Source organism: Caretta caretta, chromosome 18 (assembly GCF_965140235.1).
Source record: "Caretta caretta isolate rCarCar2 chromosome 18, rCarCar1.hap1, whole genome shotgun sequence".
Lineage (NCBI taxonomy): Eukaryota > Metazoa > Chordata > Testudines > Cheloniidae > Caretta > Caretta caretta.
The window spans coordinates 17,885,234-17,907,677 of NC_134223.1; the positions used below are offsets into that span (position 1 = coordinate 17,885,234).

Below are 22,444 nucleotides of genomic sequence, written 5' to 3' on the forward strand. Positions count from 1 at the left end.
TGGGACCTGACTACAGAACTAGGGATTAGCCCTGTGTAGCATCCAAAATGATCTAAATATTCCACTGAATGCATCCGATGAAGTGAGCTGTAGCTCACGAAAGCTTATGCTCAAATAAATTTGTTAGTCTCTAAGGTGCCACAAGTCCTCCTTTTCTTTTTGCGAATACAGACTAACATGGCTGCTACTCTGAAACCTATCTTGTAAGATTGTTATTGATATCTCCTCATATATAAAAATAAGAGTGTGTGTGATTTTTATATATCTAGAGACATTTGGAGACTTGCCACAACAGAGTCTTTCACTAGCTGTTCATGTGGAGTCGTGGCAGAATGAAACTAATTATCTATGTGGTGCATTTTTGCCTCTAGAAATTTTATCAGACAATTAGACGTGCCTGCCTGAGTGATAGCACTACCTGTCATTCTTTGAAAATGATCCATTAAGAGTATATGATAATACAAAAAGAAAAGGAGTACATGTGGCACCTTAGAGACTAACAAATTTATTTGAGCATAAGCTTTCGTGAGCTACAGCTCACTTCATCGGATGCATTCAGTGGAAAATACAGTCCAATGCAGTGAGCTGTAGCTCACAAAAGCTTATGCTCAAATAAATTTGTGATATGATAATACAGATGCAACTTTAAAAAATTTAAACAGCATGACCTCTCGTACTCTCAAAATCTTCAGATCATAGAGGTCTACAATGATTTTCTTATACAATTACTGAATGCATTTCTCCTATATCATCTCCTTTATTTTGAGCACAGACTCCGACCAGTTCCTGAATGCCATAATTCTTGATGTTTGATTTGTGTCCATCCACTCTCCTACGTAGAGACTGTCCAGCCTGACCAATGCACACGCAGAGGGGCATCACCGGCACACGACGGCATACACCACATTGGCAGATGTGCACGTGAATGAGCCCCCGACAGTGTGGCCCACGCGATCAGGCCCTACAATGGTGTCCCCCGAATAGACGCGTGGACACAGTTGGCAATGGGCCCTGCCACAAGGATAGGCCCCCGGGCTAGTGGTTCCGCCATGTGGTGTGCGGTCGCCGGCAAGCACCCGCCTCAGGCCGGGGGGCCGTCCACAAGCAAGGACCGGCCCATCCCCCAAGATCCGCCAGAGTGATGGGCTGCCCCCCAGGACAGGCTGCAGACCCCCGATGACGCGCCGGAGAGGCCCCACCTGGGGGCTGAAGGCAATGGCCAGCAGTGCTCCGCCATTTCCCCTGTCGGGCCTGTCCTGTAGTAGGTGACCTCTGGGCACTCCCTTGGCCCCGCCAACCTGCCTCTCCACCTCAGCAGGCGGGCACTGTAGCTGCAAGAATGCTTGACAGAGATCCTGCAGGCGCCCGCCCCCATCCGAGGGGCCAGAGCAAATGCGGCTCATGTCAGAGCCCGGCTGCAGACAATGGATCGTGCGGCGCAGTCTGGGTGAAAGCCGGAGGCACGCAGGCAGGAACAGTGGTCAGCAGGCCTCTGGCACAGGGTGGTGTCCCCGTGACCATCACCCATCAGCACCACAGCGTCCAGGCAGTGTACCTCCCGCGCAGATCGGTCCAGGCTGAGGCCGACGGTGGGATGGAAATTGCCGAAACCATGGTGGAATTCCCCAAGGGCGGCCCCCTTGGGCCCAGACAACGAAGATGTCACCAATGTAGCGCAAGCAGAGCAGGGGCATCAGGGAACGAGAGCTGAGGAAGCGTTGTTCTAAGTCATCCATAAAAATGTTGGCATTCAGGAACCGGTCGGAGAACACTTCAATCTCTTTGGTCACTTGATTACAGATCTAAAAGTTGCAATTCTTCAATAAAAAAACTTCAGAAACAGAGTCCAACCAGAGACTGCTGAATTGGAATTGATTTGCAAACTGGATACAATTAACTTAGGCTTGAATAGAGACTGGGAGTGGATGGGTCATTACACAAAGTAAAACTATTTCCCCATGTTTATTTTCCCGCCCCACCCCCCACTGTTCCTCAGACATTCGTGTCAACTGCTGGAAATGGCGCACCTTGATTATCACTACAAAAGGTTTCTCCCCCCCCCAGCTCTCCTGCTGGTAATAGCTCATCTTAAGTGATCACTCTGGTTACAGTGTGTATGGTAACACCCATTGTTTCATGTTCTCTACGTATATAAATCTCCCCACTGTATTTTCCACTGAATGCATCCGATGAAGTGAGCTGTAGCTCACGAAAGCTTATGCTCCAATACATTTGTTAGTCTCTAAGGTGCCACAAGTACTCCTCATCGTAATCTGATACAGTCTCTGAGCCATCTGAATTCTGCATGCAAGGTCAGATCCATACAATGGATATTTTCATAACAGTTGGTGCCTGCTGCCACAGAGTTTGAGAAGAGGTAGCAATTTAGTAGGGTGACAAAACTGCTTAAAAAAGATGGTCATGGGCCATCTATGTAAGAATATGTGACAACTCCAACCTGGTGGCTATGAGAAAACTTTAATTATTTTCAAGAGGATTAGATGAGAAAGATTTGGTGGCTTACTTGTGGTTTTAATGCTGATTTTATGTGTTTTAATCTTCTATCTTTTGTCATTTAATCTGTCATTAACAGTAAAGGGCCTAGGATATTGTGATAGGTATTGTAGAAATAAAATGCATTATAAATCATTATTATTCTAGTTCCCATGTTTCCCCTACTTCTAATAGACATTATTAATTCTGAGTGGGGGAAAAATATACTCAAAAATCTCATCTGCCTAAGTAAGAATTTGTGTGGAACTTTGATTTAACAGCAGGCTGTATGAGCTGGTATCTGCCCTTCTTCAAAATCATAGTTATGCAAAGTGCAAGCCCCCATTAACTCAATGAAAATTACTCACATGAATAAAGTTTTGCACATGCGTAGAGTTTTGCAGGAATGGGACTTAGATCAGGACTTTTCTTCTTCAAGGCATAGATGTACACTGGCTGCTCAATCAGCCTTGCAAAATTTGTCATAAGAATTTTTCACCCCAGGCACAAAATCTATTTGCCCTATCCTGATGATGAAAGCACCTACTCGCCTGTCAAATATTTTATTTTATTATATTATTTCTGGGCGATATTAGTGAGCTGCTTGCAAACACACAGGATACACCCACATATCTATTCAGGGGACACCATCACAGGGCCTAATAACATCAGCCACACTATCAGAGGCTCGTTCACCTGCACATCCACCAATGTGATATATGCCATCATGTGCCAGCAATGCCCCTCTGCCATGTACATTGGTCAAACTGGACAGTCTCTACGTAAAAGAATAAATGGACACAAATCAGATGTCAAGAATTATAACATTCATAAACCAGTCGGAGAACACTTCAATCTCTCTGGTCACGCAATCACAGACATGAAGGTCGCTATCTTAAAACAAAAAAACTTCAAATCCAGACTCCAGCGAGAAACTGCTGAATTGGAATTCATTTGCAAATTGGATACTATTAATTTAGGCTTAAATAGAGACTGGGAGTGGCTAAGTCATTATGCAAGGTAGCCTGTTTCCTCTTGTTTTTTCCTCCCCCCCCCCCAGATGTTCTGGTTTAACTTGGATTTAAACCTGGAGAATGGTCAGTTTAGATGAGCTATTACCAGCAGAAGAGTGAGTTTGTGTGTGTATGGGGGTGGGGGGGATGTGAGAAAACCTTGATCTATGCAGGAAATAGCCCGACTTGATTATGTAAAGAGTTGTCACTTTGGATGGGCTAGCACCAGCAGGAGAGTGAATTTGTGTGGGGGGGTGGAGGGTGAGAAAACCTGGATTTGTGCTGGAAATGGCCCACCTGTTGATCACTTTAGATAAGCTATTACCAGCAGGACAGTGGGGTGGGAGGAGGTATTGTTTCATGATTTCTGTGTGTATATAAAGTCTGCTGCAGTTTCCACGGTAAACATCTGATGAAGTGAGCTGTAGCTCACGAAAGCTCATGCTCAAATAAATTGGTTAGTCTCTAAGGTGCCACAAGTACTCCTTTTCTTTTTGCGAATACAGACTAACACGGCTGTTCCTCTGAAACCTGTCATTCTACAGTTTAAAGCCCTCATCTTGTAGGCTGATCTCTGCCAGTGGATCTTTACCCTCATCTAGACTCCAATGCAATTAATGGGCTCTGAACATAAGCAAGGGTCCGCTCCTAGAGATCAGTTTGAGGCATTAGGGCTTGTGTTTAAAAGACCAGAATGCTGAAATGATGTAGCCAATTAACAGACGTATTGGAGCATAAGCTTTCGTGGGTGAATACCCACTTCGTTGGATGCATGTAGTGGAAATTTCCAGAGGCAGGTATAAGAGACACAAGAAAACAATTTCCTGTGTGTAAGTACTGTACTTCCATCAGTGGCCCAACCACAGCCAACAAAGCTTATTTTAACTGGGTCCAGGGTGCCTAAAAGGGGTTAACTGTTCTGGGTGTAGTTGATGCACAAAGAAACACAACTTATTCTTTCAGCAATGATTCCTTTAGAGGGCTCCACTCTATTGTGTAATTTAAGGTTTTATACAGGAAATTGTCTGTTAAAAGAACAATTCATAGTAGCATTTATCCTTTTAGAGAACATGATGCCAATAATCTTCTTCCACATGTCTGCATTTTTACTAGATAACTTATTTACCTTAGCTGTTCTTTGATATTGTAACAGGTGTGTTCTTAGGAGATATAATTGTACTGTGTGCCTGTTTTACTAGTCAAATAATTAGATGGTAGCTGTCTAGCCTTGGAGAGAAGCAGAATCTAAGAGTTCTAACCGCAGGTAGGTAGGCAAGCATGTGTAAGACAAGGAAAAATATAGAAAAATTGAATGTCTGAAATATGTAAATCCGTGTATAATCCATACCCAGATGTATTAACTAATACGAAATTTTACCCTGTAGATTACATAAAAGAATGTTTTGATCCCCCCTCACCTCCATCATAAACAGCTTTCAAGATCTGTTAAAAAGCAGCCAAAGCAACGCAGTTAAGCATTAGAGTGTAAATTTAGGTGTTTTCTTTCCCAGTGTGCATTAGCTGCAGAGAATGACAAAACAAATGTAGGAGGGGAGGAAGGAATAGTAAGAAAATCGAAAGCTACATTAGTCCTACATATGTCCTCCCCTGCTCATTTTAATATATAATACCTATCTATACACACACTTCATACATATATGTGGGTGCATGGGTGGATGGATGGATATTTTCCTCAGTCCCTTCAGAGCCCTTGTTTTGCTTCCCTATCTTGCTTTCTATATAAAATATTAGTGTTGAATGGTACAAGCAGGAATATAGAAACTATAACCCAAGCCTTCTCCCCAGTACATCCTCAGGCTTGGAAAAATCTCGGAATAAAGTATCTGGATATTCTGTTCCTTCCTGCCTTCTAGTGCTCAACGATACATGTTTGTTCTTTAAAACGTTTCCTCCATAGTGTTTCTTCTCTTCTTCCGACAGAGCGGACCCAAACAGCCCGGCGGACAAAACGGGGGACGTTCACACTTGGCACCCGAGTTTGCCCTGCGAAGAGAGACCGTGAGGACCAAACTGCCTAACTGCATCTTGGACAATGTCCCCCCAGCCGACACCTCTACTGGGCCAACCCCCTTTAATAGCAAAGAGGGGCCCCCGAGAGGTGGCAGGAGCTGGTCTGAACTGTGTGCATTCAGTGAGCCTAAGGAGCTCTTGCTATCTGAGGACTCAGCCCTGGGGCAGTCACGGTCCCGATTCTTCTCAACGCCGCTGCATGCCTACGGATGTAGTAATCCAGCATGTTTCATCTCAGGGAAGCAGCCCCTAGCCCTGCCAGAGATGAGGACGAAGTTTGACTAACGCTGGCTCTGCTTCCCATGCTCTTGCTAGTGCTTTGTGGGTGTGACTTGTTTAAAGCCCCTGCCACTGCAAAATCCCCTGTTCCCGGGGCTAGATCCCCCCGCTCGTCTCCCCCCTCCAATCTCCGTGCCGCAGAGGGCTGCTGTTGCCCCTGGAGTTGTGCAGGGAGCGGTGCGGGGGAAGGAAGGGGAGGGAACGTGCTGCACACACACACGCATACACAAACTCCTGCAGTTTACCTACGCTTCTCCCAGATAAACCGTGCATGAATCTCCCTCCGAACAGCCCCTGGGCTGGTGGCTGCTCCAGGGACGTGTCCCCCTGTGTCCCGAGTCTGGACGGGATCGTTGTGTTTAGTTTTGGTTTTTGCACAGGGGCACTTCGACAAATGCTCACCCGATCCTAGCTCGCTCCCTCCTGCGCTTGCTATGATCAAATCTGTAATTTCAGGGGTTATTTTCGGCAACCAGCTTTGCACGGAGGAAGCTCTGCTGGGAAGAAGCCTCTGAAAAGCAGCCGCGAGTGGGGACGGCCCAGAGGGGCAGCTGTCAAGCTGGCATGCCGCTTCGCCTGTCCGTGGTATGAGGCAGCGACCGGGGGGCAGCCCAGGAGTCTGGGAGGGCTGACCCTGCTCCCCATCTCGCCCTGCCTGCTTGTCTCTCGGGCGCGGGAGCGATTGTGGGGGTTGCTGCTGGGGAGCAACAACACGGCTTCAAACTGAGCCTCAACTTAACGCAGCAGGGATGGTAACACTACAGCAGCCTCCTCGGCGCTTCCAGGACAGCAGGAGAGCCAGGGCTTTGCTTGCCACTGCCTAAGGCCTGGGACTAAAATGGAATTTCTCACCTGGATTTTGCCGTCCTTGGTTCTGCTGTGCACCCAGCAGCACAGGTGTATCAGGTAAGGGGGGGGCTCCAGGGTCTTTACTTGTGTGTCATTATCCCCCTTTGCCAGGGACGCCCTGAGTTCGTGGGCTGCGGATTTTTGCCTGGCAGGGAAAGTGGGTCTCGACTGGAGAGTTCGTCACAAGGTGCCCTACTTTTATCACTGTTCCACCGGCTGAGCAGCAGCGTCCCGGGTTAATCAAGTGGGAAGCCCGTTAACAGGATATCTGGGGAAGCCTTATCTCTAGGGCACTTTGATCTAAACTGGAGGCAATCTCTAAAGTTAATGGCATTTCACAGGCCCGGGATAGTCCCGTCCCCGTTTAAAAAGCAGCAATCCCTGCAGCTTGGCCATAAAACTCGGCAGCTCACTGGAGATGGTTGGCTGGTGACAAAGAGCCTCCCCAGACGTAACGAAAAAAACCAGAGAGAAGTTTGAAAAACAAATCAAACCCATTTTTAAAAACAAGTGTAGGGCTAAATCTGTGCAATTGATAGTTATGTTCACTCCAAAGGTGTTAGCTAGGCAACCAGCTTGGATCCAATTTGCAATGTTCTTTATATACTCTCCACGAATCTGGAGGCTGAAAGTGGAGAAAGCTTGCCATGGTTATGCAATGAACGCAGAAGGGGAGGAAATCTTTAAAAGAGGGAGATCTAGTTCAGGGCATCTAAAAGCAATGCCCAAGCTTTTCCAGGCAGGGAGTCCTGGGAGGGATGGAGGGGATTCCCCTGCTCCTCAAAAACGGTGGCTATGCCTATTTGTATTTGGGGGCTTCAAGACGGTGGGAATAAAGGCCAAGTGGTGATTGTGTACAGAGGAACATGGTTACTGTGGTGTTTGGGATTATTTGCTGAGGTTTTATTATTTTATTGAGAAGCAGGATGGTCCAGTGGTTAGAACAGGAGTCAGGCAACTGAGTCTCATGTAGGACTTTGCCACTGATTGACAGCATGACCTTGAGCAAGCTACCAAAGGCCAGATGCTGATACATTTACATGAATACCTCCCTTCTCAGGTGCTCCTGTGACTTAAGAGGGTCACTCAAGGAGTAAGATGCTACTCGCTAGGTGAATAAGGGTATCAGAATCTGGCCCATAATTTCAGTACCACAGTTTCCCCACCTATATACTTAAGATAACATTGAGATTTTTGGCTGAAAGGTGCTGTACAAGTGCAAAGTATTATTCTTTTAAATAAGCAATTACTCTTCTCTAGCCTGTGACTTCAGGATCTGTTTCAAGGCATAGCAAGAGCCTGGATGTGTACAATGTATAATTTGTTACATAAATTATTTTATTACTGGATTAATTGCCTAGTTACTTGGCTTTCTTCCTACAATGACACAATAGTGATGAATTGTTGTTAGAAATACATATACTTCATGGCAGAGGAAGGGGACAGCTAGAAAAATACAACTGCTAGCTTTTGAGATTTAATGTTCTGTGTTCAAATGATGTTAGTGGTTTATCTTATCTATAATTGCCAATAGCAAAAGACTCTGAGTTCAAAGGAAGCTACCCTGTTTAGTTAAGTGTAGTCATCTGAAAGCTCACCTAGAACAGGGTTCTCATTGCAGATGCAGTGGTGAGCTGTATTTGAAAAGAAAAAAGGGTTAATGGACACCTGGTGTATCGCACCCTAGCCATACAATAATACAAATAATAAATAATAATCCTAGAAACCAGCCTACAAATAATTTTACTCATGTTAAATTAAATGGAGCTACACAAATGAGTAAAATTACTGATGTGTAAATGTTGGCAGGATTGGGCCCAAAGTTTTTTCTAATGAAAATCTGCATTCCTGAGTTTTTGGGTGAGAACCATGAAATCAATGAAAGTTAACATGGTTGGTGAAACTTTGGAGCCCAGCGTCAGAAATTGCAAACTGTTTTCCACTTGGTTTTTAACACTGGACAAGGAGAAGAATTTCACCGTTGACTGTTAACCAAAATAAAGTTTAATGTGTGTAGTCTAAAGTCTCCCTTGGGTTATTGAATCATTATTTACAACCAAGCAGAAACTGGTTTCTATTGAGTTCACGTAGGACCTGATCCAAAGTCCACTAAAATCAATGGATAGATAACCTTCCATAAACCTCAAGGGGCTCTGGGTCAGGTTCTAAGTGCTAAAGACAATTCTTTGTGCTATAGCATCTGCAAGCAGCAAACTTAGACATACCAGACTCTTTACAGGTGGTGCAATTCCTTTTTCTTATTTTAATAACGCAATGACATTCTAACTTCTTTTCTGGTTTAAAAATCAATGCAAAGCATTTTAAAAAATGCATATTTAGCATTAAGCCCATCCAAACCCCACTATCTAACTGAGCTTTATTGAGAAATGTGTGACTAAGGCTGCACAATCCTCAGGCTGAAGTCCTGTGCAAATGCGCATAACGTCTGTGTGCGCTAACCAGTGTTGCTGAATTGTCACCTCAGGGTCCTGTTCTAATCTCTTGGACTGATGCACGTCCCTTGGCCACTGCAATAGCTCATCTTGTAAGGGCCTCAAGAAGAGTATACTTTTCTCCTTCTACCCTCTGTGCCAGAGATGCACAGGTTTGTATGGTAGATGGTGCTTTAGCCAGGATATATTTTACTAGTAGTTTCGTACACTGAGATTAAAATGTAAAATTTTGTCAGTGGCTACATTTCCTCTTTATTGATCTAATTTTGATTTTAAATGTGATGCCTTGATTATAATGACTGCAGGGGTGTCAAAGAATACATTTCTCTGGCCACAGATTCCATAGATTGCAGAGCAAGAGGTTATTAAAAGAAAGTGCTATTTGGAAGATTCTAAACACCACAGTATTAGTTAAGACTTCCCAAGGACCAGCTTTAAAGTTAAATACCAGAACTATCTTATTTTTTTTTTTTAGGAAACACCCACAATCTGCTCATGCTTGGCACTTTCTGAACATTGCCCATCTCAAATTAGATGCTCAAGACTGGTATAATTTGAGGTCTCCATTACGTGTGCTGTTTGACAGAAATCAGTGAACCAAATTCAGCCTCAAAGTCAGTGGAGTTGCATCAACTTATACCAGGGTTGAGGTTAGCCCACTGTGCTTATTAGTAGTATTAGTATTCATTTGCAGCTTTCTATGTGCAGAGCTTGGTGCATTGCAGACGCTCTCTTAATACAAATAAATAATAGTTGAGATGCATTAAAAGAAAATGTAGTGAGATGTCTTCTCTTGCAGTGGAAGAGTTTCATGTGCAGTATTTACTCCTATTACTATTAATAGGAGTCACGCGGCTGTCGTGCTCAAAGGTTTAAAAGGCCCCTGACTCTATAACTCTCCAACGAAATAGCTTTTAACTCTCTAATTAAAAATAGACACATAATCTTGTTTTAAAAATAATTCTATTTGTATATAATTAACTATCCTACTGGCTTGTACATCTCTCAACCTTTTCCTCCCAGAGATGAGAAGAGAGGCTTGCAAATATGAAATATGTGCAAAGAGTAGACTACTTCATGCAGCTTAAAACTCAGGGAGAAATGGAAATAAAGACTTTGATGTTCATAAGGTTGCCATGAATTAAGCCTAATGCTTTTTCAGTTTCGTTTCAAAATATGGAACATTTTAGCTTCACGTAGAGTCACGGATGGCAGATGGAAAGGATACACATACTGCTCTGGATAATCCTGGAGCTTGCTACAGGCTAGATCATTCCCTGACCTTGCCTGATATTTAAAGGCCTTTTTCCAGGAAAAAATGGCAGAGAAAATTATACTGAAATGAAACAACTTTACCTCCATACCAGTGCTCTGGACCACACACAGTCAGCTATTTAACAGACTGATGCTTCCATCTTTCAGATGAAAATATCCATTTGCAGGTGCTCAGTTGCCCACAGACCGTGTAGAATGTAGGCTGGTTGGGCAACTTAAAGGAGAAATAGGAGAGATACAGGAAGCAAGACATTTTCCCCGCTGCACTTTTAAAATGAGAGTATCTGGCCGCTAGCGCAGGTTACCATGACCTATCTACAAGTTTGATCTAAAGTCAGCTCTGCTGATGGCCATTGACTTGCAGAAGGTCCTTGGGCTTTTTTGTGCTGGAGACAGTAGCTGAGATTCCTATCTCTCTATATTCTTGTTCAGCAACCACTGAACAGTGCATTCATTCCCACATGGCTTAAGTGAAATATTTACCAAGTCTTTTGCTCACTGATATGAGGGAATTTTGACTCAATATGTTCAAGAAGTGTTCCAGGAGATAGTAAGAAGTGGGCAAAATCCCAGCTGATAAACCATGTTGCATTAGTGAAAATGCATTTATTCTGTAGCTGGTTGGAGAGACCCATCATCTGAATTAGGTGTATATGTTACCCACATCCCCACTGTTGGTTGTGTTTATATCCTTAGGAGAGCTGCATTTCTTGGTAATATTTATTTGAGGGGCTTTATAATTTTCCTAAGTTGTATAATAACCATAAACATCAGCTTCCTCTCTGCTTTAAGGGGGCTAAATTGTCTTTCCCTACCAGACAGGAAAACTAGACATTTTTTTTTTCAAGAAAGAAAGAAAAATGAGGCTCTTTTCCATGGTGAGCCAATTGCATTGATCAAAGCATCACAGAAATGTAGGGCTAGAAGGGACCGCAAGAGGTCATCTAGTCCAGCCCACTGCACTAATGCAGGATCAGGTAAACCTAGATTCCCTGACAAGTGTTCAGCTAACCTGTTCTTAAAACTCTCCGAAGATAGGGATTCCACAACTTCCTTTGGAAACCCTTACCTGCCCTTACAGTTAGAAAATTTTCCCTAATGTCTAACCTAAATCTCCCCTGCTGCACATTAAGCCCATTATTTCTTGTCCTACCTTCAGTGGACATGGAAAACAATTGATCACCATCCTCTTTATGACAGCCCTTAACATATTTGAAGACTATCAGGTTCCCCCTCCTCCTCCTTTTCTCAGAACTAAAATATGCCCAGTTTTTTTTAAATTCTTCCTCATAGGTCAGGTTTTCTAAACCTTTTATCATTTTTGTTGCTCTCCTCTGGACTTTTTCCAGTTTGTCCTCAACTTTCTTAGAATCATAGACCTTTAGGGTTGGAAGAGACAACAGAAGGTCATCTAGTCCAACTCCCTGCTCAAAGCAGGACCAACCCCAAATAAATCATCCCAGCCAGGACTTTGTCAAGCCGGGCCTCAGAAACCTCTAAGGATGGAGAGTACTTTGCACTTATTTTTATTGAATTTCATCTTATTGATTTCAGACCAGTTCTCAAGTTGTGAAAGTCATGTTGAATTCTAGTCCTGTCCCGCAAAGTGCTAGCAACCCTTTCCAGCTTGGCGTCATCCACAAATTTTATAAGCATGCTGTCTCCACATTACTATCCAAGTCATTCATGAAAGTGTTGAATAGTACTGGACCCAGGACAAACCCCCACAAAACCCTCCTAGAGACCTTTTCCTGTTCTGAAAGATAATATTATGAGTACATTTTTTCAACCACTTGTGCACACATTTGATAGTAATTTCATTTAGATCACATTTCTTTCATTTAGTGTCCAAGCAAGGGCGAAACTCCATATTTGTATTAATGCAAGTCACTGCCCTGAAAGAGTGCAGACGAGGGTTAAAAAACCCTCTCCTGAACTGCAGCTTGCAGAAAACTTTCCAGAGAAATGATCCAGGAGCATGTTGCCCTCCTGTTAGCATGGCATCCACTCTGACTTGGTGCAGGGTAAAGATAAGCTATTCTTTTTCATTGCATGCTGGTGTGAGCCGCTAGAGTTTTAGGAATTAATAGCTTACTTTTATATGGTGCTTTTCATCCCAAAGCACACTGTACAAAAGCTTAGGTCAAGAAGTGAAGTTGCTGAATCAGCTGAAGGTGATTTCCTTTCTTCCCATCTTTATTACTTGGATTATAAAATGCAAATCCTCTCCAGTTTGCATTTCCATGCCAGTCCTCATGTTTCCGGGTAAAATTCATGAATAACATCTCAGGCCTCAAATAATCCCCATGGGTCATCATGGGTGAATGGACTTTTCTGCTCTTGCACACAGCCTCAGGAAACTGGGCCTGGTGTAGGGAAGGCCACAGGGGTGGGGCTATTTAGGTATCCCACACACCACACTGCTGGCAGGCCATCTCTATCACCCCCTTTCCCTCCCCACTCTCGTGGCAGGCTGTAATGTGGTGTGGAGGGTTTATGTGGGTTCTCTGAACTTGCATGAATGTCACTCCAGATGTGAATTTCACTATGTTTTCCATCCAGTCAAATAGTAAAGAGTCCCTAGTATTTTTCATTAGATTAGGTTAAAACAAACAAAAGTTATAAGTCCAGTGCAGCGGTCTGGACTGGATGATTTATCCTCCTAGTCCTACATTTCTATGAGTCTATGTACAATACCCTACTTGGATGTTGGTGGGGAATAGCTATTATGGGGACTTCTGAGGACTAGAAGATTTGGGGCCAAATTTAGCCCTGGAGTGAATGAGTATAATCCCTGTTGATAGGAGTGGAAATTGTGCCTACTTACACCATGGCTGAATTTAGCTCTTGGCCTACAGCCCTATTCACTCAAGCACAAAGACTCTGCTGCATTATTCCTAACTCCTATATTCTTTTCCTCGATTCTTTATCTTCCACACCCTCCGAATGAAAAATCTAGTGTCGTTTGGACAGTATGATTATAGAAATTAGCACCATGTAGATTAGGACCAAAATTAAGGTTTTTCATAGAAAAATCTAATATGAATAGACAGTTTTCGTAACCTCAGGCTTTATTAATAATAGGACCAAGATTCCTTTTTAATTTTGTAGTATATTGTGCTGAGGATTTTTAAGTAAAATTCCCCATGGATTGCAATCTGCCTAAAATGCATGGCATATGTGGCCCATCATTTTTAACCTGAGATTGTCCTTTTAGCTCTCTTATTCTTGTTAACGCCACTACCATAGAACATTGACACAGGATAATGCCCTCCCACTCTGTGGCATGCTGTAAATGCTGAGGCTTTTATGGAAAATAAATGTCAAGGGAAAATGAGGTGATTTTATTTGTCAAAAGAGATGATGCTCCTGACAGTTCTTTTACAATGACTTTATTTCTGTAATAGCAAATGACTGATGATGAGTCAGTCATCTGGGGCTAAGTTCTCTAGGCAGCCACGTAACACATTTTGGTGTGAAAATGGAGCTGCAAAATTTGTTTTCTTAAATGTTTCAGATTCATTACGCAAGAGTAGACACAGGACTTCGGATTTTTATAACATCTTGCAGCTAATGATCGCAAAGCATTGTACACCCAAAAACCTGAAGGGCAGATTCTGACTTCCTTATAGGTCAGGCCCCAAAGACAAGCACATGAGATAAGCAAGGGATGCATGCAGGAATCTCTTCACCCTGCACCAGAGTGCAGCCACCTCTAAAGCTAACACTGTCATTTGTTTAAAAACACAAGACAGGATGACAAATCTATCCCTAAAAAAGTGCATGCGATCTTTAATGACCTGGATCTCATGTCTATGTCTCAGGCTAAGACTTACAAATTACCAAAAAACCCCACCAAAAATGAAACGTTTAGAAACAAAATATCTGAAAACTATTCCTTTCTTGGCTAATCTGCCAAGAACGTACTTCTGGCTGTCATATGTCCCGTGTACTAACTGATAGCATCAGTGATACTCAAAGCAGGTCAGGGAATGCAAAAGAAAATAAATAAAAATATCACTGAGCTGCAATGTTCGTTCTCAGCTGCAGCAGGAGAAATGCAGAACCTTGAATTTGGGTCTTGGCAGGTAAGTAACAGAGTGAAAGGGTAACTTCACTTAAGTAAATATTGGCACTTCAACACCAAGGCGATAGGCACCTAAGAAATATCAAAGATACTAGATAGAGATAAGTGAGTTGGCTGCGCAGATGACAAGACCCAGCAAATAGAAAAAATATAGTTAGAATAAATCATCATAGCCTCCGTTGAAGTCAGGCTATGGCAATTTACCCCAGCTGAGGATCTGGGCCAGCGAGTCCTCTGAGATACTTGGATAGGTGCTGTAGCTAGCTATCTAGGTGAGTCTGTGTGTCAAGAGAATATTATAAATGCATTTAAACAAGCATCCCTAACCTTATGAGGTAATGAAATGATGAGCTAATGAAATTTCACTGTTGGGCAATAACTGTCCCCATGCATCTTCAAGGTCACTTTACGCCTTGACAGCGCTATTAACTCAGGACGGCAATGTCTCCGTTACTCAGAGCTTACAGTCACACGCTGTTATCCCAAAGCTTCCTTACGTTATTAACTCCATTCACATGCAGCAAGAACGTCATCATTCATCCCATAGTGAGAGGAAACATTGTTCTGGTGGCTGTTTCTTGCAGTAAGTGTAAATACTGATCTGAATACACCCATAAGTGACACATCTTGGAGAAAAAAACCCTTGTGCCTATGTGGGTCCGTGTCACACAAACGTTCTAAGAAAGTTATATAAGTCCCAAGGCAAGAGCTGTTTATGGTATATTAATCTGCAGCCTTTCATCAATATTTTAAAAGGTTTCTCTTCTGCTATCAGCGATATTTTTTTTAAGCTCCATGCTTATTGCAGAGCTGAGTGGAAGCAGCTGCACCAATGCTCCGACAGCTCTGATGTGGTGCTTGCATCCGGTTACCTGTGTTTTTGGGAGACTTGAGAGTTACCCACACACCCTAGTAGATAGGATCTCTTTTCTAGTTGATAGTCCAACAAACACTTCCCATTTCAACAGGCAGGTTTTCATACTAATTTTCTGATAGCAGTAGGAGAAGCTCGAAGGATTATGCTGTCAGCTGAGTGCGTGTGTAGTTTTACAGGCAACTCCTATTAACTTTAAGATGACCTGGGAACTCCCAGCGACTGGCACAGAAAATGGAGTTCTAGAGATCAAATGCTGATTCTGTTTATCTGGAGAAATCTGAAACTTTCATTCAAAGAGTGTTTTTGGAATAGTCCTTTCAGGACTTTGCTTTTTGCTGCCTCTTTGCTTTTCTCAATTTGTTTACCCTTTTGATCAGAGCTTTGCAAACGATGGCCATTTCAGGTCACATGAGTTTTCATTTCTTTTTGTGTTTGCATGGGCCTATTGTGCTTTTCACAAGAGCAGGGATGATAAAACTAGTCTCCTGGCTCTATTCCAGCTGAATTACATTCTTCTTCCCTAAACTCCCCTGATGTTACAACTGGATAAGTTCTTCACCACCTGACTTAAACTGTTGTGTAGTGTTGCTTTGAGGTGTTAGTTGCTGTGCTCAACTATCGAGGTAGTTTCATTTCAGTGGCAGATGAAGCAATTCCTATGTGCACTAGATGAAGTACTTTGTAGTTTTCTGGGCCTCCTCCACCTCTTCCCTTCCATGAGGCTTAGCAAGTGAGCCCTTACCATATGCTCGCTTATTTTCTTTCCTTGACACAGAATGACTCTCCTATTATCACCACCTCTCTGGGCACAGTTAAGGGGAAGAGGGCCTTTGGAATGTTCCACGTCCTTTGCTCTTTTTGGGACTCCTAATCTTTTATCCTGCCTGTTACATCTTGCACTGAGCCACTCAGAAACTCCATTCTCTTTCACATCCAGGTGGACCTGGATCTGTGAGGGAGAGGCCTGAAATTAAGTCACCAGTGTCTGCAGGTGAAGTTTAACTCTTGTCATCTCACCAGTAGGGAATAGATTCCTTGCCCCCCCCCGAAGAGTAAAAATTCATGAAGGCAAAATTGGCCCCCTGATGGTGTCACATGTTATGACTGATATGTCTCAGGTTCATTCAACTCACAGGGCTTCTCTATGATCTCTGCAAGTTGTTCTTTGGTGTATAGTACCTTGGCCACAAGAAGCGGGCCAGAAGTAGTTCCTGAGCTCACTTAAGCAGCGGTTTGGTGTATGAAGCAGAAAGCCCTACAGAATCTGTGAGAGGGGGACTGCAGAGAACAAAGTGATGGGCATTATATGAGAGATGGATAGATCGGTGGTTGTGGCCAGCTGCTTTTTTAATGATTGTAAAATTTTTGAATTTTGATTGATACTTTCTAGCCTGAGGTTTGTTAGTACTGGGGTCAGGTTGGCTTTGGGAAACAAAGACCTTTTAAAAATTGGATTAGGTAACTGGAGTTAGCAAACGTGACTTGAAGCACCTAGGATAGACACAGTTTAACACTTTTAAAATTGTGCAACACATTGTGTTGTTAACCCAAAGGTGCCGATTTCCTGACCCAGGAAAAAGAGCTAGATGGTGCTCAGCAGTGGTGGATAGATGGTGCCTAGGCCATCAATAAGCTAAGGCCTTTGAGTATGTTGGTACTCCTGTGCTCTTACATAATCTCTGTTATTTATTTGATAATTATAGTATATTTGGTTTCGTTTGAGCACTTAAAGATTCCTGCTAAACGAGCATGTTGCTTTATTATGCTGTCAGTTGAATACACAGTGAAGCCGGCTTATGGCAAAGTCATGTTTGTCACACAACATCTTCACTACAACTGGAATTACACCTTGTATATCAAGATGCAGTGAAGCAATTCAGGATTTATGGTCTTTCTTCATAAACCAAATCTCTCTATCGCCACATCTCTCCATAAGCAGGTTCCACATGATTTGTTAATAACAGAATTGTATCCCATTTCTTTTTCATATTGGAGGAAAAAAGAAAGATGAATTAAAAACAAGATCCTAGTTTGGTTCCAGTGACTAACTTTCTCAATTATTTTTTTCACAACAAGGAAAATAAATCAAGTCATTTTAAACTTTGGTTTTATGTATTTAGGAGAAAAAATAAACTAAAAGATGTTTGTTCTTGACCTCATGTCCCTAGGTAGGCTGTAGCCTTGTCTATACTATTTTCTAGTCTAAACATCATTTGTCCCTCCCCCACAAATAAATGAAACAGTCCTATCAACTCTCAGAACTGCTCCAATCAGTTACCAATCATGCTGAGTAGCTGACATTTTATCAGAGCTCTAGTAATGGACACGTAAGTCTTCTATCTTTTTCTGCCACATTTTATTTTCTCTACACATGGTGAGGTTTTAAAAGCTTGCTTGGACACTTGTGGTTTTGTTTGTTTTTCATCCAGCGCCATGAATGACATTGGAGATTACACAGGCTCCAACATAGAAATATCCTGGTTACCTAATCTGGATGATTTAATGAAAGGATATGCACGGAATTTCAGGCCTGGAATTGGAGGTAAGAGTCTGATTTATGTCTCTTCTGATTTCTAATGTATTCCTTGTATAATCTAATGGCTGAAATGGATGTGAATGTCTCCCTTTTGGTGGATATAATCAAGTGTTTGTGAATGTCTTGCTCTTAGACATAGTGATAATAACAGTAAGAATTTATTTTTTTTATGTCAGCCTTTGCAAAAAGTCCCACAATCTAGCCCAATTAAAAGCTGCATCAAACCAGTTATCTTTTGAATTTTGAGTTCATATTTGAGTTTGCTGTGCCAGAGTTTCTCAGTGATCACGCTCCTCCCCCACACTATGAACAACCCTCTTGTTTTGAGGCTTTGGTATAAAAACAAAACTCAGAGCAGGTTCATCAAGAGATTTCCAAACCTTTCAGGTACACCTGGGCCAGTCTACAGGATTGTGTCAAAACCATGAACACTGTGCCGTTCCACTTGGGTCCAAAGCAAAAGCAAGGGAAACTTGATGGTTTCCCCTGAGTTTTGCTTTGAGATTTTGCATTTGTCTGAACTGGAAGCTTAAAGCAAAACTCAATGGATGTGAATGCATTGAAGGCTAAAGGCAAAAATGTTCTCCTGAGTCCTTGCACAGTGATTCTGTCCAGTTTCATGCATGTTATTAAAAATGAGAGAGGCCTAACCCACAAAGTTTGGAGCCACACCTAGTCCCAGATCATTGCAAATTTCAGTGGATATTATTCAGGTCCTTTCAAGTTGAAGTCAAAGGAGCTAATTCCTCTCCATTCGTCAATGGGAGTCTTTTCATTGTCTTCAATGAGTGCTGGATCAGGCCCTAAACACGCTCCTTTTTTCTCATGTGAAAGAGCAAATGGGTCCATGAGTTGGGGCAAAAAAGATATCAAGATGTCAGGCTCCCTGGTTACAATATAAAACATAGCAGTGCTCTGAATTTAGGACAATCCAGTGAGTCTGCAGACATCGACCTTCAACAATCCACTACATAAAAGGAAAATAACTCTGTGCTTTCGGGCCCAGTGTTACTGAAATGCTTTATAAGGAAGTAAAATCAGTTGCCCAGATTTTCAAAAGCAACTAGTGATTTTGGATGCACAACTTGGGATGTCTTAAAGAGGCCTGATTTTCAGGAGGTGGGGGCTCAGCAGTGTGTGAAAATAAGGCCCCTTTAAGGTGTTTCAGGTTGGGCCCCTCAAAATGGAGACCTCCAAGATCACGAGTCAATCCTGAAAATCTTGGCCAATTTGACAAGGTTGTGGCTGGCCTGCAAAGAAACTATAAGACTTTAAACTACTGGCAACTATTATAAACTGTCCTGTAGCTCAAGGGGCATTTTGTTTTCCCTTTTTAGCATGTGTGCAGTTCAGCTGATGCCCATGTGGCCTGCGTATGTATGTGGACCTGGATCTTCATAGAGTTGAAGCAACAATACAACATACACAGGGTGTTTAGATAGCATTTGGCAATCCCCTTTTCTAGTGTTCTTTGAAAATGATCACTCTATCCCAATCCACAGAACAATGAACGTAGCAAAGCATGCACATGAATAGAAGCAAAACTTCCATCTTGCCAGGGCAGAGGAAATTCTACTAGGAATCTGGACCCTGGCAAGTCAGTCAGCTTGTAATCAGTTTTAATTGGCACTCTCGTAAGCCATAATGTTATTTTTCACCTGAAGCAGCTACTTTCTAAAGGGGTGAAGTTTTCTTATCTTTGAAAATGTCAAAGCAATTACTTCCACTGATCCTTAAAGCTGAAGGCTTTAAGCAATACAAGCAGTTCCTATTTTTTCCTGAGTTCTTACACCACTCCTGTCACCATGGTATCGGAACTGACTTTTGGAAAGTAATTTTGTGGTCCATATCAAGTGGTGATCACTTCTGTACTTGGATCCTCAAAGTAAGTGTCATGATTTCAAGGGGTTGCCACCAACTGTCAGAGATCATGACCAGCCTCCCTTTCTTTATGGCTAGATGGGAGGGTTTCTATGGAAACTTGGCATCACAATAAGAGGTTGGAAACCCATTGTTCTAAGACAGATTTTATTTCTGGAAACTGTGAGTAGGGGAAAAGATATTTAGGGACTCACTTCTGTGAACTGACTCCATATGAAAAGATTGACAAAGCTAGTGCATATATATTCACACCATATCCTCCCCAATTTAACGTGTCTCTTTCTCAGGCCCTCCTGTTAATGTTGCCCTAGCGATTGAAGTTACTAGCATTGATCACATCTCAGAAGTTAACATGGTAAGTTGCCATTGAAACTTGTTAAGACTGGAAAGCTGGGAATGCTTATACTGTAGTGGTGGGAAGTATAGAAAACTGATTAGGCATATATGATTATTCTACATGGAACTATCACTAGCTGAAATGAATTGGCAAAGACAGAAAAAAAAGTCCTACATTTTTCAAGTGAAAAATTGATTCAGGAAAATCCTGTAAAGAGCAGACTTACAGCTGCATGCTAGCCCATAGGCCAGATCCTCAGTGGCTGTATGTTGGCATTGCATATCTTCACTGGAGCTACACAGATTTGTACCAGCTAGGGATCTGGCTATGTATGTCCCATTTAAACTGGCTTAGTAGGGAGGGCAGGGTTGGGGTCTGAAGTATGTTGCCCTTATTGTTAGGGAAACTATTTTTAAGAATTAAATCCAATTTCTACTCCAATTCCACTTCCTCCTGTACACTTCTGGAAAGAGGCCTGCGGAGTTCAGCCTCTTTTTTGCCCCTCTGCAAAGCCACTGAGCTGTGGGATGTTCCCTTAACCATCTCAGCCATGCCCATATCCTGAACAAACCAACAGGCTAGATTCTAGAACATGTCACTTTACTACATATCTAAGAACTGCAAAGATCAACTGCATTTTTGTAGCCTATTAATCCTGAAAGATTTATTCTTAAAGCTATAGCTGTGACTTATCATTGACCCCCTCTCTCTATTGCATTCACCTGGGGCTTTTATTTTTTTAACTGGACTGAAAAAAAACATACAAAAACCCTACAAAAAAACCACTGGTCCTACTTAGGAAAGATGCTTAGGAGGGATATTAACCTGATTCTTCCCATCAGTCTCAGACGGACATGCAGCTCTTACTACACAGTATATCTGACAAGGCCATAGAATCAGAGCAGTTAAACACATGCTTGGGTATCTTGTGGTTATCCATTGGTAGAAACAGACAAGAGACATTAAAATGTCCAGGCAGTTTTATTCTGAGTACAAAAATATTCCAGCGCACAGGAAGCAGCTATTAGATGTTCCAGACTAATACAATGAAATTTGACCAGGCCCCAAGATATCATCATTGTGTTTGTTTCACATGGTTTGTTAACTGTTGGTTCTTCTTGTGCTAGGAATACACCATGACAGTATTTTTGCATCAGAGCTGGAGAGACGACCGGCTGTCTTACAACCACACCAACGAAACTCTGGGCTTGGACAGTCGGTTTGTGGACAAGCTCTGGTTACCAGATACATTCATAGTAAATGCCAAGTCTGCCTGGTTCCATGATGTGACTGTGGAAAACAAACTTATCAGGCTACAGCCTGATGGAGTCATTTTATATAGCATCAGGTAAAGAGAGAGAGAGAGATTTCTTTCATGTGTTAGCTTTTTGAATAGACTCTAAAAAATAATCACCCCCTTTCCCTGGATTATTTTGGAAAACAACCATTCATTTAAAACATTTTTTAAAAACGTGAGCATGATGGATTTCTGTAGAAGACCCCTCATCTCTCTGCTGGGTCTACACGGGAAAGGCACCTGTGGAAACAGTAACAAGTTTCCCATCATGTAATTGTTAATCACAAGTACATCATTAACAGAGCATGATCTTGCTATAATTGGGGTTGTTCTACCCCAAAACCAGCCCAAGAGGCAGCGTGAACAGAGCAAGGAGTTCCTGGGTTATGTTGTTGACTCTGCCACTGATTCCCTGTGTGACCTTGGTGGAGTGATCTAGAATCTCTCCGCTTTAAACTTCCCCATCTGTGCAATGGCAATAGTAACATTTCCCCTCCTCAGAGGGGTATTCTGAGAAAAAGTTAATGTGTGCACAATGCTTTGGAGCTGTAGGGTCAAATTCATCCCTGGAGTAACTTCATTGACATTACACCGGAATGGATTTAGCTCACAAAACTCTAGTGCTTATTTATTTATTTAGCAGTATCTGGTCTTGAGCAAGTCATTTAACCATTCAATACCTGTTTCCTCTACCTCAGGGGGGTGCTGTGAGGACTGGTTAGGATAATAGCTTAAAGGGCTTTGAAAGTATTACTGGTTTTTAATGTGGGTATGGCTGCAAAATAAGGACAGAAACATGCATGGAAGTAAGCAGCAGGCCACAACTTTTATTAAACTTTAACACAGGGAAGAGGCACTATCTGCCCATCACCCACACTCTCCTGTACCAGGCATTTAATTTGTTCCAGTGTTGGGAAACAGGGTTCCTTACCATGTAACTCATAACGTGGGGTAGGCTCTCCTCAGCCTGCCCTCTAGGACTCGGCTTTCTCTGAGTCTTAGCACCCTACATCCTGCTGTAAGCAGGACAGAGGGT

The 22,444-nt window shown here is 42.5% G+C and overlaps 1 protein-coding gene across 2 annotated transcripts in view; it reads left to right on the forward strand.

Annotated features, from left to right (window-relative positions):
- Positions 1–5,830: 5,830 nt before the first annotated feature.
- The window catches only part of GABRD (gamma-aminobutyric acid type A receptor subunit delta), a 28,593-nt gene continuing 11,979 nt past the window's right edge, over positions 5,831–22,444 (forward strand). The window contains exons 1-4 of one of the 2 annotated variants that reach the window (XM_048825066.2): positions 5,831–6,722; positions 17,787–17,899; positions 20,062–20,129; positions 21,239–21,459. In XM_048825066.2, coding sequence (XP_048681023.1) covers positions 6,655–6,722; positions 17,787–17,899; positions 20,062–20,129; positions 21,239–21,459 — 470 coding nt within the window. In that variant the 5' untranslated portion in view covers positions 5,831–6,654. The remainder of the gene's footprint in view (positions 6,723–17,786; positions 17,900–20,061; positions 20,130–21,238; positions 21,460–22,444) is intronic. The other variant, XM_048825065.2, reaches the window with a different exon arrangement.